We start from the raw sequence: 14463 nt of genomic DNA on the forward strand, positions 1-14463 counted from the left end.
CCTTAAATTACCTTTGTAGTCAATTACTGTGATTGGTCCATTCCCTCTAAAACACTTTGATAAGGCATCTCCCACAGGTGCCTATTTTAGCTTCCCCTTGTGATATTCCTTTACATGCTCCCTGTTTCTGCTTCTAGACCCCCTGTTCCCCCTTAGGCCTGATTTCTAAAGACCTTTCTTCCTGCTCCAGGGTCATTATGTGTTATCAGAGAGCCAACCAGAAATGGAGGACAAGCAAGCCTCCGCCCTCTCTGGGGGAGTCCAGGCTCAGCCAACTACGCACAGTGACTTGGACCCCCAGACCAGCAGCCCTCAGCAGGCCACGCAGTACATCATCACGACCACCACCAGCGGCAGCGGGGGCAGGGAAGTGCACATCACCAAACCTTAATTTCTGTCCTCCAGCTGGAATCAAGCAGTCACATCATGTCTTCCCTCATTCGTAAATTGGAAAGCTTCTGACACTTAGAACTCTTTTTAAAGATTTATCATTCACTCAAGAGTTTGGAGGTAACTGTTTTGACGCTCATACAGCCACAGGGGCTTATTTTATCAAAGTCATCTTCACCAAAAGGACTCTTCAAACTCTAGAAGTTTCTGTCATAGAATGGAGATCTTTCAGTGGAGAGTAGATTTCAAGATGGAGAAACTTCACCTTGCTCTTGAGGTTCTTTTTTTTTTTTTAACACATTGATAAGCCTTACTTTTCCTTTGTGGAACTATGAAGTGGTGTATTATGTTTGTACCAAAGGTGGAGAAAGGATGTGACAAGTCCATAGCCACTGGACTTTATTCCAAGCTGTGGCACCAAAGGAGAAGGGGCATTTTTGGGCACGTGTGAGGTCGGAACTGCTTCCCCTTCTGAGTTTGTCGTGATTTAACAAAGGGAGTCTCCTGAGTATGAAGAGAACAGTGATGAGACACAGGGTTGATAGTGATGCTCTGGAGAAAAACTGCCATCTAAATTTCTCTTATTGATGATTTTAAAAAAAAACAAACTTGCCTTTTTTAATGCAAAAAATCATGTTAGGCTGTTGGTAATACAGGCACTGGCCCTCAGCAGGTCAGAATGCCATGTTCTGCGAGATTTCACTTCACTGTTCCACACGGTGGTCTCCCTGTGCGAGAAAAGGCTGCTTGATGTCAGCCAAATTGAAACTCCTACTGTAAAAGCTTTGCCAACCCTTCTCTGGGGTGGTGGTATAGGAGATATTGGTGATGTCGGTACCAAGTCAAATTACTGAGACAACATGTGTATATATGAAGTAAAAAGCACTGAAACCTTGCCTGCCTTGCAGGACCCATTCACCAGTCATCGGTAAAGGATGAATTCCTTTCTCTCCCCAGGTGTACATTCAGTCCTCACTCACAGCGTTCAGTGTCTTTTAGGATTTCTGATGCTTTCTTAAAATGAACATTCTTCAGGATTGGACGGCAAAGTGGTCCTCCTTATTTCTTACCACTTTTACCGTAAACATACTACAACTCATCTGGACCTTTTCGTGTGACCAGCTTCACACGTAGGGGAAAATAAGAGTGTGGGGACCATTTACAGTATGTTAAGGCAGTGATTTTCAACCTTTTTCATCTCATGGCACACGTAAATTAATTACTAAAATTCTGTGGCACACCAAAAAATATATATTTTGCCAAATTGGCAAAAATTGGTATAATTTTGATTGACTTACTACAAAAAAAGTAATTACCTACACTTTTTGCTCCAAAGTGACTTTTTAAAAAATCAGGTGCCTAGAATTGTATATAAGGATTTCTAGTACCAAGAATTAGCCAATAAGATGCAACCTTATTATGCAACATGACCAATAAGCTACAACTCATTATTATATGACCTGTATGTATATTTATGGTTCAAGACAGGGCATTTGCACCAGACGGCTACTGTTGTGTTGGCTGTTGTCATTTTTTAATTTGACAGCCTAAGGGGAAAAAGATCAGTGTCCCAGACTACATAGTCAGGTATTGCATGTTTTAATACTTCTTGTGGCACACCAGTTGAAAATCTCTGCATTAAAGGATCTGGAAGAAATCCAATCCTTATAAATATTACACTGTTAGTAGGGAAAGGAAAAAAATCTGCCTCAGTGATAGTTTTGCTTATATGTATTCCTCTTTGAGAGCTATGAATTCAATGGGGGAAAACATTTTCCTCCTTTTTACTGTACATTCCAATTGTTCACATAAAACATTGCAGAGATCAGTATGTATTTTAACAACTTTTTGTGATATATTAACACACTTTTAGAATAATTACTGATGGTAGAATTTATCACTTCAGGACAGAAAGACCTAACTTAAATTTCCAATGAAGTCACTAATTTATTTTATTTACATTTCTGGGTAAAAACTGGTTCTATAAATTAAGGATAGTAGCTTCTTTATGGTAAAGATAACCTTTCTGAAAAGTAAACAATTCTATTGAAATAACTTTACTAATATGTAGATTTTGCACTTTATTTCTGAGACCTCATTCATTTAGTTATCCTGAAAATTTGGGCCCCAAGAGAAGATGAGAAAGGGAAATGTGTAGAAACTGAAAATGGACTCTATGTCTTTAGTAACAAAGAGGTAATGTCAGTGTTTTTAATAGAAAATACTGACTCTGGGTCAACAAGTCCCACATTGTAATGACTGTAAATTACCTAGGGTCCAGTTTAGAAAGACTTGCTAGGTGAAGAATACTAGACTTTCACAAAGATCCAGTTTAGTTTTTATACCTTAAATTTGGCTCTCTTGGGTCCTTTTTAATTTGAATTAGCAAGGTACCTCCCCTCCCCTCAGGAGCAACATTGATTAAAATAGAAAACTATCACTGAATGGAATGTTCATTTTATGCCAGTTATTTCAAATTTTAAAACACACAGAAGGACATGTGGAAGGACCTCTTTGTCTCCTTCCTGTACGAGGTTTTTTTTTCTTTCTTTTTGTTCTTATGTGGAAGAAGTAGAGACTCTAAAACCGATTGGTATGTTATCAACCAGAGATGCACGTGGCAATCAAGCCAAATGACACTGCTTTAAGATCAGGTATTCTTCACATGTGTCCAAGGGAATCGATTTTCGGAAGGACTTGGATTTGAAGAGATGGCAGATTATAAGCCACCTGAAGACCCAATTTGGGGGGGAAAATGTATGCAGCCAATGTTTATATGGTTTCCTTTCTTAAGACACATTGACACTGTAGACTGCAGTCAGTGCAGTGTGAAAATTTTGGAGTTACATACAGATTTAACATTTTTATTGTTTGATTTGTGCCCACATAATAGACATTTTATCATGAAAAACTGTTAACTCTGGAGAAAGCTATTGTTTTGATCTTGAATTGTTTTCTGATTTCCAATTATCCTTTGAAAAACACTTAGGGCAAAAAGCACTTCATGAGATGCTAAAGGTAGCTGACCCATGAGTTGAAAATGTTGACCCTATCCTGTTATTTAAATGTGAACATTTAATGTACATTCAGTGAGTTATAGTGTTAATAGTCTTGTGCTACTCAGCAGGTGTAAAAATTAATAAATATTTTTTTAAATAAACTTCTTCCTTGTTAGTATGTGTGAAGCTGCAAGAGCTACTGAGATTGTTCATTTCTCACTATTGGAACCTACAGCGTTTTGGCTATATTCACTCTAGTCTGATTAGAGACTCCAGGTGAGAGAATTTATGGATGATGACTGTGGAATGATGTTCTTCTGCTCATTCACTTGGTGGTTTCTAGTTCCAGAGCCTACCAACTTTCTAACAGGAACTAAGAGCAGGCTGGCAGCCAGCAGGGGAGCAGAGACGGGGCTTTATTAAAAAGCCACTATTTCCCATCAAGGGAGGGACATTTAGGGGGCCCTCCAGCTTCTCTGACGTAGGTGCATACAATTCAAGAACAGGAGGATCTCTGCACCACTCGTGCGAGTCGCTGTGCTGTCTGAAGCCGTTCTAAGAGCCAGTGAATATGAAGAAAGGGACTTGAGGAATGTATTCAGTTTAGTTAAAACTATTTCTTCGTTGTATGCACTTTTTAGAACATCTAGGGCCCGGGGCCGGAGAGAGAAATGGGGACATACTGGGGTTTAGGCTGGAGTCCGCGTACTCCTCAATGAAACTCGAGAAACCGCTGTTTCCTCAACTATAAAATAGAAACTAATAGTGCACAGTACTAAAAAAAATACAGCTGTAGTACAAAGATAGTGGACAGAAATTGCTTAGCACGGTGTCTGGAGCGGGGTATGCTCTCTGCAAACCTCACCTAATAAAATTGCATTCAGTCACTCGGGTTTTGGAGCCTCAGTTCCCTGCCAGGTAAAAACTACCGACACTGTCTTTAATCTCCGGAAACATAAACCTGGTGAGACCTTAAGGCCAATTGCAAATTGCATCCCTTAACCTACACCCGCTAGAGCTCTAGCTGGTCGATCTTCCGCCCACTCCCCGAGGGTACCCTCTGGCCCCGCCCTGCGCCGCGACACTCCAGGCCCCGCCCAGCGCAGCCCCGCCCCCTGCAATTTCCAGGCCCCACCCTTTCCGTCGACGGAGCCCGGAGCGTGCACGCACAGAGACGCTATGCGGGAGCGAGCGCGTCCAGGAGCCCGCGGGGCGAGGAGCGCAGCGGGCTTCGAGACTCAGTCCTGTGGCAGTGGTGAGGGCGGGCCCTGTCCGGCTAAAGGGTTAAGTTGTTGCTGGGGAGCGGGGGGAGGGAGCGCCTAGGTCTCCGAGGGTTGCTGCGTCGGTAGGCTCCAGGCTGGAGAGTGGGCCTGTAGGAGCTGGGTGGCTCGGGTGGGTGGGGGTTAGGGTTAGGTATGGTGTGGGGGAGGGGCCTAGGGCGCTGAGGTGCAGTTTAGAGGGGCGGGACTCGGGCCTGGGGCTGGGAAGGTGTTGATTAGGGAAGGCTTGGCCGCTGGCGACGGATTTGGAGTAGGGGGTGGCTCCGGAAGGAGCCTAGGGCTTAGCTTCTTTTGGGGGGAGGGTCCTGGAGGAAAGGTTAGCCCAGGTGCAGAGGAAAAGGCGTTGGGAGAGGTCTGCTTGGTGTAGAAAAGAGGTCCAGAAGCCACAAGACTTGGAACTCCTTGGCTTCCGGGGTTCCAACCTTCTCGCAGCTCCTGCTTTTGGTATTTGGACAGTCTGTTCAGAATAGTAGCAGGACAAAGGTTACCACTTAAATAAGATTAAATTTAGCTCCACATCTCCCAAATTGAAGACACTTGTGAGAGAGCTGTGATGCGGAGGTAGGTGATCTTCTGAAGAGTCGGGTAGAGAGCACTGGCTTTGCAGCCGCGACCCTGTTCTGTCCGTTCTTTTAGGAGGACTTTAGTCTGAGCATCAGGTGGCTTCTTCATTGTTTTCTGTTTAACGCTTGTGTCTCTTGCTTTCTCACCTGCTTCAGTTACTTAGTCACAGGGAATGTCCAGGATATTGTAATTCACCAAGGCTGAAAGGGGTACAGTTGCTTGGGGGCCACCCAACTGACTTGATCATCACTATCTTTTGGATTGTACATAGATCTGAAACTTCAAGATGACTTGAAAAAATCTAGTGGAAATATGCTTATTTTAGTAGTCATTTTATAGACTTTATGTTTGAGAGTTTCAGAATGAGAAGTCATTATATTAACTACTGTTACGTGACTATATTACGCCATATAAACTGTCACCCATCTAGAGATTATTTATTGCAGGAATCCGGGATTGGTCCAACTACCCTTCATTGACACCTGGTGAGGTAAGATTTGGGCCAAAGTCACTGAGAGTAGAGGAGTATGGCATTTTGACTGTCACCTGTTAGCCCGTTTAGTAGGAATAGGACGTAGAGACTTAGGGTGATGGAGTTTAAGCTCTTGTTCCTTTTCGGTGTGTGCAGACCGTGGCCTCAGCTTTAGACTGGTTCTCGCCATCAGCTTTATGAAATGCTCTCTGAAATGTCCTCATGTGTACTTTTCTAAAGGTGACCATCTGTGTTCAGTTATTACAGAAAAGAGAAAAATAGCATTACATTTATGTGGGTACAAATACGAGATGGACCATCTGGAGGTGGTGCTCACTACTTTATTGGAGCCTTGGGAGTTTACTTGGACTAATGAAGTCATATTAAGATGCTCCCTTTTCATGATTTAAATTGGAATTTTATGTATGACGTATTGTGTATAGAGTTAGGAAATGCATTTGCAGTCAGGTAGACCTGAACTTCAGTCCTAGCTCTGGGATTGGGCAAGTTATTTATCTACTTTGATCCTTTTAATAACTATAGAATAGATAAAATAACCCTGTCTAACACAGTTGTAAGAGTTAAATGAGATACATACAAGAAAGTCCTAGTACTTAAAAGGCTTCCAAATAATCAGCCACTTATTGTTAGTGGCTGATTTATTAGTCTGTGTGGGTTTTCAGTAAATTTTCTTCTGTGAAGGAACAAAAAACAAAATGACATCATGTTATAGAGGAGAGGTTATTGACCTGGGAACTCCTAAATTATGGACCCTGTTGATCTGTTTATCGAGGCTCATTTCGCTTATGTGTGAAATGAAAGTAGAAGAAATTCTGTAAATTTGGGAGTTACTGTAGACACGTTCTGAACCACGAGAGGTCTGATCAGGTTTGACAGTCCGGACAAGCGTTCGGTGGTTGGAAGGGAGGGAGAAGAGCAGGGTGTGAGGATCCGATGTGGGGTAGATTTGCCATCGAGTTCTTTCTGAGCCCGAGCAGTTTCTGAAGGCGCGTGTCAGTCAGGTCCTGGGACTTCCGCCTTTCCCTGTTAAGGTTTGACTGCGTATATTTGTCTAGATTACCCGTGGAACGTAAACAATGGATTCCTTGGACCACATGCTGACAGACCCCCTGGAACTGGGTCCATGTGGAGATGGCCACGGCACACGCATCATGGAGGACTGCCTCCTGGGGGACACCAGGGTCAGTCTGCCTGAAGACCTCCTGGAGGATGTAAGTTGCCGTGTCCCCACCAATGTCTCCTCCTGTCATCTTCCCCACAGCTGCCACTACAAACCTTCTCAGTCTTCTCTGCTTCTTCTGTTTCATTTTCTGCATTGCGGTCAGAGGGATCTCGTGTCTTGAGTGTATGTGTAGAGTCTGTTCAATAATCTGGTTAAGGAAGAAATCACAAGCTACATTCTGCATGATTAATAATCTCTCAGCATAACTTGGTAATATGTTATAGAGCCCTAATTTTAACATGATAATTTTCAGCAATTATTAAGAAGTTTTAGGTTTTAAGAGTAGAATTATTTGTATTTTTGCATTAAAAAGGTTACCCACATTTTGAATCAAGAAACCAAACCCAGCCCTGGCTGGTGTAGCTCAGTGGATGGAGCGTGGGCTGTGAACCAAAGGGTCGCCGGTTCGATTCCCAGTCAGGGCACATGCCTGGGTTGCAGGCCAAGTTCCCCCAGTGGGGGCCATGTGAGAGGCAACCACACATTGATGTTTCTCTCCCTTTCTCCCTCCCTTCCTCTCACTCTAAAAATAAATCAAATTAAAAAAAGAAAAAAGAAACCAAACCCAAATGTATTATCTATGTCTATAAGGTAACCCTCTGGTCTAATCAGTTATTAGTATGTGCCCTGGGGTAGCATATCAGCATGCTTTGACCACTTTCACAGGCAGGCTCTAATTGCATTATTATTAAGATGGCTACCATTGACTAAGTGCTTATGTGCAAGGCACTAGGTGTGCTAAAACACCTATTTATTTACCTTGTTTATTTTGCTGTATTTCAAGCATAAGGTAGGTATAGAGCATCATAAAACATTCATCTGTACAACATCCAGTTTTAGGAGATAACTTTTTACTCATATTTGGTTCAGATTTTCCATTCACAATATATCGAACATTTTAGATGAAATTAGCCCTGACCCATGGGGCTCAGTGGGTTGAGCATCATCCCACAAAGTGAAAGGTCACTGATTTTTTTTTTTAAGATTTTATTTATTTAGAGGGGAAGGGTTAGGGAAAGAAATATCAATATATGGTTGCCTCTCATGCATCCCTTGCTGAGAACTGGCCTGCAACCCAGGCATGTGCCCTGACTGGGAATTGAACTGCTATACTTTGGTTTGCAGGCCCGTGCTCAATCCACTGAGCTACACCAGCCAGGGCCAGTGAAAGGTCACTGATTTGATTCCCATTCAGGGCGCACGCCTGGGTTGTGGGCCAGGTTCCCGGTCAGGCGTGTGCAAGAGGCAGCCAGTCGATGTTTCTCTTCCTTCTCTCTCTCTAAAACTAAATAAATAAAATCCTTAAAAAATTTTAGATAAAATTAAAGCCACTGCTTTGCCCTTACCTTAGTCCCTCTCCCACTTGAAGTAACAAGTACTAAAGTTGGTATATGTCGTCCTGTGTTTACTCTGCATACTCTTTCAAGAAAATCTCCTTATGTCATTGAGTCAGCAAGCACTCGTTTTGAAAACCTGCTTTATGCCAGACTCCGAGATGTGAGGAATAAAGTGGAGCAAAAGTAGGTTTGTAGGGGAAGAGGTTGGACACTGAACCTGAGGCGCTTTGGTGCATGCACATGGAGACACCTAAGAGGTGGTTGGATTTCCAGTTGTCTCTTGCTTAAACCCTCCGGAGGCTCTCTGTTGACCTTAGGGTAAAGTCACAAGTCCTTAACCTGTTTACAGGGCCTTCGCTCCTCTTTCTGCTGTCCGCTGCCTCGCCTCACCTCTCCTTCCCTGTCCGCATGCCAGCCACACATTGCCTGAATCCTTATTGTTCTTGGATTTTTAACCCTTTTGCCTCACCATCCTTTTTTTTCCCCCTTGTCCCTTGTTATCTAAAATGTCACTTCCTTGGGTAGGTGTTCTCTGAAACCTTTAGTCTGGGATGCATGCTTCTCTTATGTGCTTATAGGTAAACTATTTAAACTGCGTGGTAATTGGTGTTTCGTTTTTCGCACATCCAGACAATATGTATGCAGTACTAGTCTGTCTCAGTGTCTAGCACACGGAAGACACCCAGCATGTAATTGTCGGGTTGAAAGTGAACTGCATCCTGCAGCTTCTCACTTAGCAGGTGACCTCAGCACCTCAGGGTCTATCCTCCCGTATTAACTCTTCCCTGTGACTCCTTTAAAGCTGAACTCCGACCTCTGCCATCATGTCCCTTTCTGGCAGAAATGGTTTCCCAGTGGTATTCTTTCTACTGAGATAATTTTCCAGTGAATTACTGTTTGCTGTTTGGTATAAGACTTTGGTTTATATGTGGTTTTTACAAATCTTTCACTTTTGAGAATTGACTTGCTGTCAGTAGAATTTCATTTTGTGTCAGAAACTTAAAACTTGGATGGTGCTGATGGGGCGTAACTGTGACTGTACTTAATGCCACTGAACCGTACAGTTAAAAGTGGATAAAGTGGTGAATTTACGTCATGTCTATTTTACCACTCATACACTAAAAACTGAATTAAAGACCTTTTTTCCCTCTTACTTGCTTTTTCCTGCTTTTCCTTATTCTCCCAGCCTGAGATATTCTTTGATGTGGTCAGCCTCTCCACGTGGGAAGAAGTACTGAGTGACTCTCAGCGCGAACACCTCCAGCAGTTTCTGCCTCGCTTCCCTGAGGACGACATTGAGCAGCAAAGCCAGCTCATCCTGGCCCTGTTCAGTGGGGAGAACTTCCGCTTTGGAAACCCTCTGCACATCGCCCAGAAGCTCTTCCGTGGTGCGTAGCTCAGCGGTCTGTTTTTGAGAGGGTGGAAGGTGGGAGCACACTCACGCAGGTGAATAAGCCTTCCTTCATTTTGTTCTATTTATTCACATGTACAAGTATTGACAGTGGTTTTGTGTGCAACACTGATGTTTAAGCCATTATTTTTTAATAACATTTTTCACTATATAGGAAATATATAAATTGTAAGTGTATTACTCAATGATTCATTATAACATGAACTCAGCTATGTAAAAGTACCACCCAGATAAAGAAATAAAACATTACTGATATCTTAGAGGCACCTTCATGACTAGTCTTTGAAAGTTTTTAATAGCTTACTGTTTGCATCCTTACACGCATGTGTGTTAGATGCATGTATGTGTGTCTGAATCACATACATTTTGCTGCAGAAAACATGACACTACAGCCAAGTACTTCAGCATGTATGTATCTCAACAAGGACATTCTCCCGCGTGACCCCACTCCTGTTACCACACCGAGACCTTTTATGTGCAGCAAGTAGTATCGTAGAATGTCCCATGTGCAGATTTTCTCGGTTGTTCCCAAATGTCCCGTGTAGTTGCCTCTTAAATCCGAGACCAGGTCAAGGTTCACACGTTGTGTTTGGATCGCACGTCTCCTAGCTTCCTGGGTCTGGTGCCCTCTACCCTGTTTGCCCGTCTTTCAAAAACACTTAATGTTTTTGAAGAGCCTAGGACCCTCAAACGTAGAACATCCTGTCTTCTGGGAAATTGTCTTCTTGTTTTCTCACGATTAGGTTGGGGTTAAACGTTTCTGCTGGGAACGCTGTGTGGGAAGTGTTCTTCTTTTCTGCCATCATTTCAGAAGGCACACGATGTTAAGTTTGTCCAGTGTCGGTGATGCCGTTTTTGGTCCCTCGTTTAAGTGAGGTCTGTCACACCTACTGTTTGTGAGGTGCCTTTTTTTCTTTGTGATTAAGAAGCACTCTGTGGGGTGATACGTTTGGGACCATGTAATACTCTTATTTCCCAAAAGCCTTTGTTTTACTCATTGATTTTAGCACCTAGTGATGATTCTTTTCCCGAATCGGTCATTGCACTGGGGATTGGAAACGGTTTAGAACCACTCTTACGTCACAGTTTTCTCTGTCCCGTGGAGAGAAGCAGAGGAAGCCTCTTCCCCTCCCCTTCCCGGGGAGAAGCAGCTTTGGAAGGAGGCCCCGGGAGGACAGTGTGTCTCCTTAAGTTTGCTTAAACTGGATAACCCAAGTTTTATTAAACTGGACAGCTGCAAGCGCCGTTTAAACCTCACTATCGTACGGTTTTAAGGTTAGCATTCTCTCCTTTGGTGGGTTATTAGTTTAGAGAGGAATTCCCCTTTGTGGTTGGCAAAGGTTTACTTCACGGAAGCCAGGGGTCTCGGTTGGGAATAAACCATTTCTTCGAATGGGGCTTCCTTGGTTTTAGTTAGAGGAGCCACGTCAGGGACCTTCCGTAATGTGACCTCCATCTATTTTGCTGTCGTGTCTTCCCCCAGAATGATGTAATAGTCTGGTAAGGGTACAGACAAGGAGTGTCACAGCTGGGATTCTGCACGTTTCCCCTGCCCAGTGTCATAGTTCATTTCCACAGTTGCCAAAGACAGTCGCATTACTGTGGTTATTATGGTTATCAGTCTTAGCTCAGCTATCGTTGGTGGTTTTTTTTAATGAAAAGTTGTTTTTAACTACAGTTAACATAAAATATTTTAATAGTTTCAGGTGCAAGCTATCATTTCTTACTGATATTCTTGCACGTTTGGTTATCTTTCTTGGTTTCCTGGTTCTTTTTGAAACATTCACCTTTCCCTTAAGTTCTAAATGCTTATCAAACTCCCTTGCCTCCTATTTCGTAAAGGGAAGGACCTTCGTCATAAATTCCAGCTTCTCACTCCCAGCCTCCACCCCAGCTTACTGAGTTCATTTCCATTCTGACCTATGTGACTCTCTCAGAGGGAGGATTTTTCCCTTCTGTTTAACATTAACACCTGCTCTTGATCCTTCTGTCGGTCACCTCTTCTGGGACCTCATTTGCTCCACTACCTGTCCTCTGGCCCGTGCATGCTCTCGGCTTGGATGTACACTCCACTCGCTCTTTTCCAGTCCGTAGGGTGTTCAGGGTCTCATGCTCAAAGAAGTCCTTCCCCATCTGTCCCCTTCATCTTCCTCTGTCATTTCCCTTTATCTCCAGACTCCTGGAAAGGCGCCTGGAGCTGCCCCTGCAGTGTTCTGCCCTGAGCCCAGTGGCTGTTCCCTCTTGGCCTGCAGGCCTGCTCTTGCTGCTGCCACCAGGATCTTTTTTTATTTCCCCTTTTGATCTTTGATTTTTAAATTTCAGACCCCCAGAAACGTTTTGAGAATGTATAACAGACACCCTTCACGAGGTTCACCAATTATTAACACTTCGCCATGTTTACTCTTATCTTTACATATATATTATCGCTGTTATAGTCAAACCTTGGTTTTCAAACGTCTCCCATCTTGAACAAGTTGTTCACAGAAAAACGTCTCAGTTGTCAGATAAAACTTAGGTTCTTGACCCAACAACCCTTTCCTGCTGAAACCTGTATTTCTAATGGGAAAAAGCTGATTTGGTTTTCGAACAAATCACTTCTTATCCAGCCTTCTGAAACTAATGAAATTTGAGAACTGAGGTTTTACTGTATTATTAATTTTGTTGAACCATTTGAGAGTATTGCAGACATAGCACCCCTTAATTCAGTATTAATCTCTGCAAAACAAGAACATTCTCTTACATAGCCACAAATGATTATATTAAAAAATACAGAAAGTAGAGAAGTTTTTTGTGTTGGAATATGAAATTTAACACTGGCACATGGTTACATTGTATCTCACCAGTTGTCCAATAAGAACCACTGTAATTATTATTAAATCATTGAAGTTTTTTCCCTGCTCTGTGTCTTTTTAATGAACGTGGAATTTCCAAACCAGCAGATGCTTTTTAGTTCCCTTCTTGGCAACCTGAGTGTTGGATGCCTCAGCCACTGTCTCCATCTTGACACTTCTCTCCCCTTTGCAGCAGGCGTTCTTCGTGTCCTGCATCTCCCCCTGGGCCTTTGACTCCCGCCCTCTTTCTCGGCTAACCCCTCTCCCACTCACGGTTTCTGTCACTGTTGTTCCGGTCCCATCCTTACTTCCACACTTGCCACTTCCATGCAGTCACCACCCCATCAGGACAGGAGTCACGATGACTCCTGTTATGGCTGCTGCAGCAGCCACCCTCACATGGCTGCCAAAGTGAGCTGCTCAGAGCATCACTTGGTGGAGTATCTACCTTCACGCGGAGCAACCGCAGGGCTCCCTGTCTCCCCTCGCCTCGCTGCCGTCCAGCCAGTAGCGGGCACGAGACCGAGCCCTGTGTTCAGTTTCAGATTTCCCAGTAGTCACATGAAGAACAGTGAAAGCAATTAAACAAATCTAATCTGTTTTAAACTGTTAACTAATTATTGATTTAATTATTATTAAAGTAATTTAAGTATTTAACTCGCCGTATCCTAAATGTTATTTTGACAGAGGTATGGCATTTATTGACTGTCTGAAAGGCAGGGAAGCTAAAGAGCGAAGTAATACAACTTTGAAGAAGCACAGACAAAGAAGTAGAACATTAGTCCCATTTCTGTGCATCAAACAGCATTAGCCACGTTAAACCCTTGGCCCATTTCTTGAAGGTCAGATTCCCCATTTCCCTACAACAGGCCGTGTAGCAGGTGGTGCAGAGCTGGGCTCTGGGAGTTCCAGGCTACCTGTGGTCAGACCTGACTTCCCCGTTTGCTAGCTGTGTGACCTTGGCAAGTTAGTTCACGTCTCCGTGCCTCAGTTTTCTTATTTGTGAAATGAGGGTTTAGTAGTGCCTTCCTTATGGGATTGTTAGGCAGATTAAATGAGTTAACACATGCAGGGCCCTCATGTAGCGGCAGTTAGGTGTCAGGTATGGTTCTGAGTGTGTGTAGCTACTAGTTACCTTGGACACTATTAGGGCAGTTGGAGAAGAAAAGGAACACCTTGTGCTTTGAGCCCTTATTGTAGCTCCCTGAGATGAGCTTCGCAGTCTTTCCCTCTCTGTTCCCATCGAAGCCTGCCTGCCCACATCTAATGTGTCCCCAGTGGGCCTCTGTTAGGCCTCCCTGTCCCTGGCAGTGGCACCCGCAGCTCATGTTCAGTGATTGAGGGACCGTGCTCAGCTGACCTCTCCATTGCTCCCCTTCTTGCCCCAGCATCCAGACTGTCAGCAGCTCTGATCTTTCCCCCTCAGAAATGTATTCCCAGGTCTCCCTGCTTCCATTCATTTAGCTGTTCACTAATCAGCTCATTCATGCCAGATACTTCTTTGGAGTTCTGGAGATAGAGTAATGACCTTACCTTCTAATAGACAAAAACATGATAAATAAGCAAGCGTTTGTTGGTTTAAGTGCAACACAGAATAAGGGTATTGGGACTAGAGTGCGGAGAAGGAGCTGTTTTAGATGTGGAATTTGGGTAAGGCTTCTCCAGTGAGGTGCCATCTGAACAGAAACCCCACGAAGGCTGAAAGAGTAATCCGTGAAGATACTGTGTGTTAACAGGAAGCTTTGTAGGCAGAGGGAGCTTTTAGTACAAAGGCCTCAAAAAAGTAGGGCAGGTGGCCTGTTGAGGAGACAGCGTGGAGGCCATTGGGGGTGGAGAAGAGGACGAGGGAGACTGGAAGAAGTCGGGGCCGGGCGGCGCGAGGCAGGTCGAGAAGGGCCTTGCGGGCCCCCTTTGGGGTCTTGGCCTTTACCGAGTG

At 43.8% G+C, this 14463-nt stretch overlaps 2 protein-coding genes across 13 annotated transcripts in view; both read left to right on the forward strand.

Annotated features, from left to right (window-relative positions):
* PRDM10 (PR/SET domain 10) overlaps positions 1 to 3520 on the forward strand; it is an 87076-nt gene extending 83556 nt beyond the window's left edge. For all 5 annotated transcript variants that reach the window (XM_053659437.1, XM_053659438.1, XM_053659441.1 and 2 more), the window contains one exon: positions 191 to 3520. In XM_053659437.1, coding sequence (XP_053515412.1) covers positions 191 to 391 — 201 coding nt within the window. In that variant the 3' untranslated portion in view covers positions 392 to 3520. The remainder of the gene's footprint in view (positions 1 to 190) is intronic.
* Positions 3521 to 4543: 1023 nt separating this feature from the next.
* Positions 4544 to 14463, forward strand: part of NFRKB (nuclear factor related to kappaB binding protein) — a 34227-nt gene continuing 24307 nt past the window's right edge. For 6 of the 8 annotated variants that reach the window (XM_037134149.2, XM_037134153.2, XM_037134154.2 and 3 more), the window contains exons 1-4: positions 4544 to 4644; positions 5680 to 5723; positions 6782 to 6937; positions 9472 to 9673. In XM_037134149.2, coding sequence (XP_036990044.2) covers positions 6803 to 6937; positions 9472 to 9673 — 337 coding nt within the window. In that variant the 5' untranslated portion in view covers positions 4544 to 4644; positions 5680 to 5723; positions 6782 to 6802. Of the gene's footprint in view, positions 4645 to 4874; positions 5231 to 5679; positions 5724 to 6781; positions 6938 to 9471; positions 9674 to 14463 lie in introns of those variants that run through there. The other 2 variants (XM_037134150.2, XM_037134152.2) reach the window with 2 other exon arrangements.

This window comes from Artibeus jamaicensis, unplaced genomic scaffold, assembly GCF_021234435.1.
Source record: "Artibeus jamaicensis isolate MK-2021 breed Jamaican fruit bat unplaced genomic scaffold, CSHL_Jam_final scaffold_660, whole genome shotgun sequence".
NCBI classification, from domain to species: domain Eukaryota; kingdom Metazoa; phylum Chordata; class Mammalia; order Chiroptera; family Phyllostomidae; genus Artibeus; species Artibeus jamaicensis.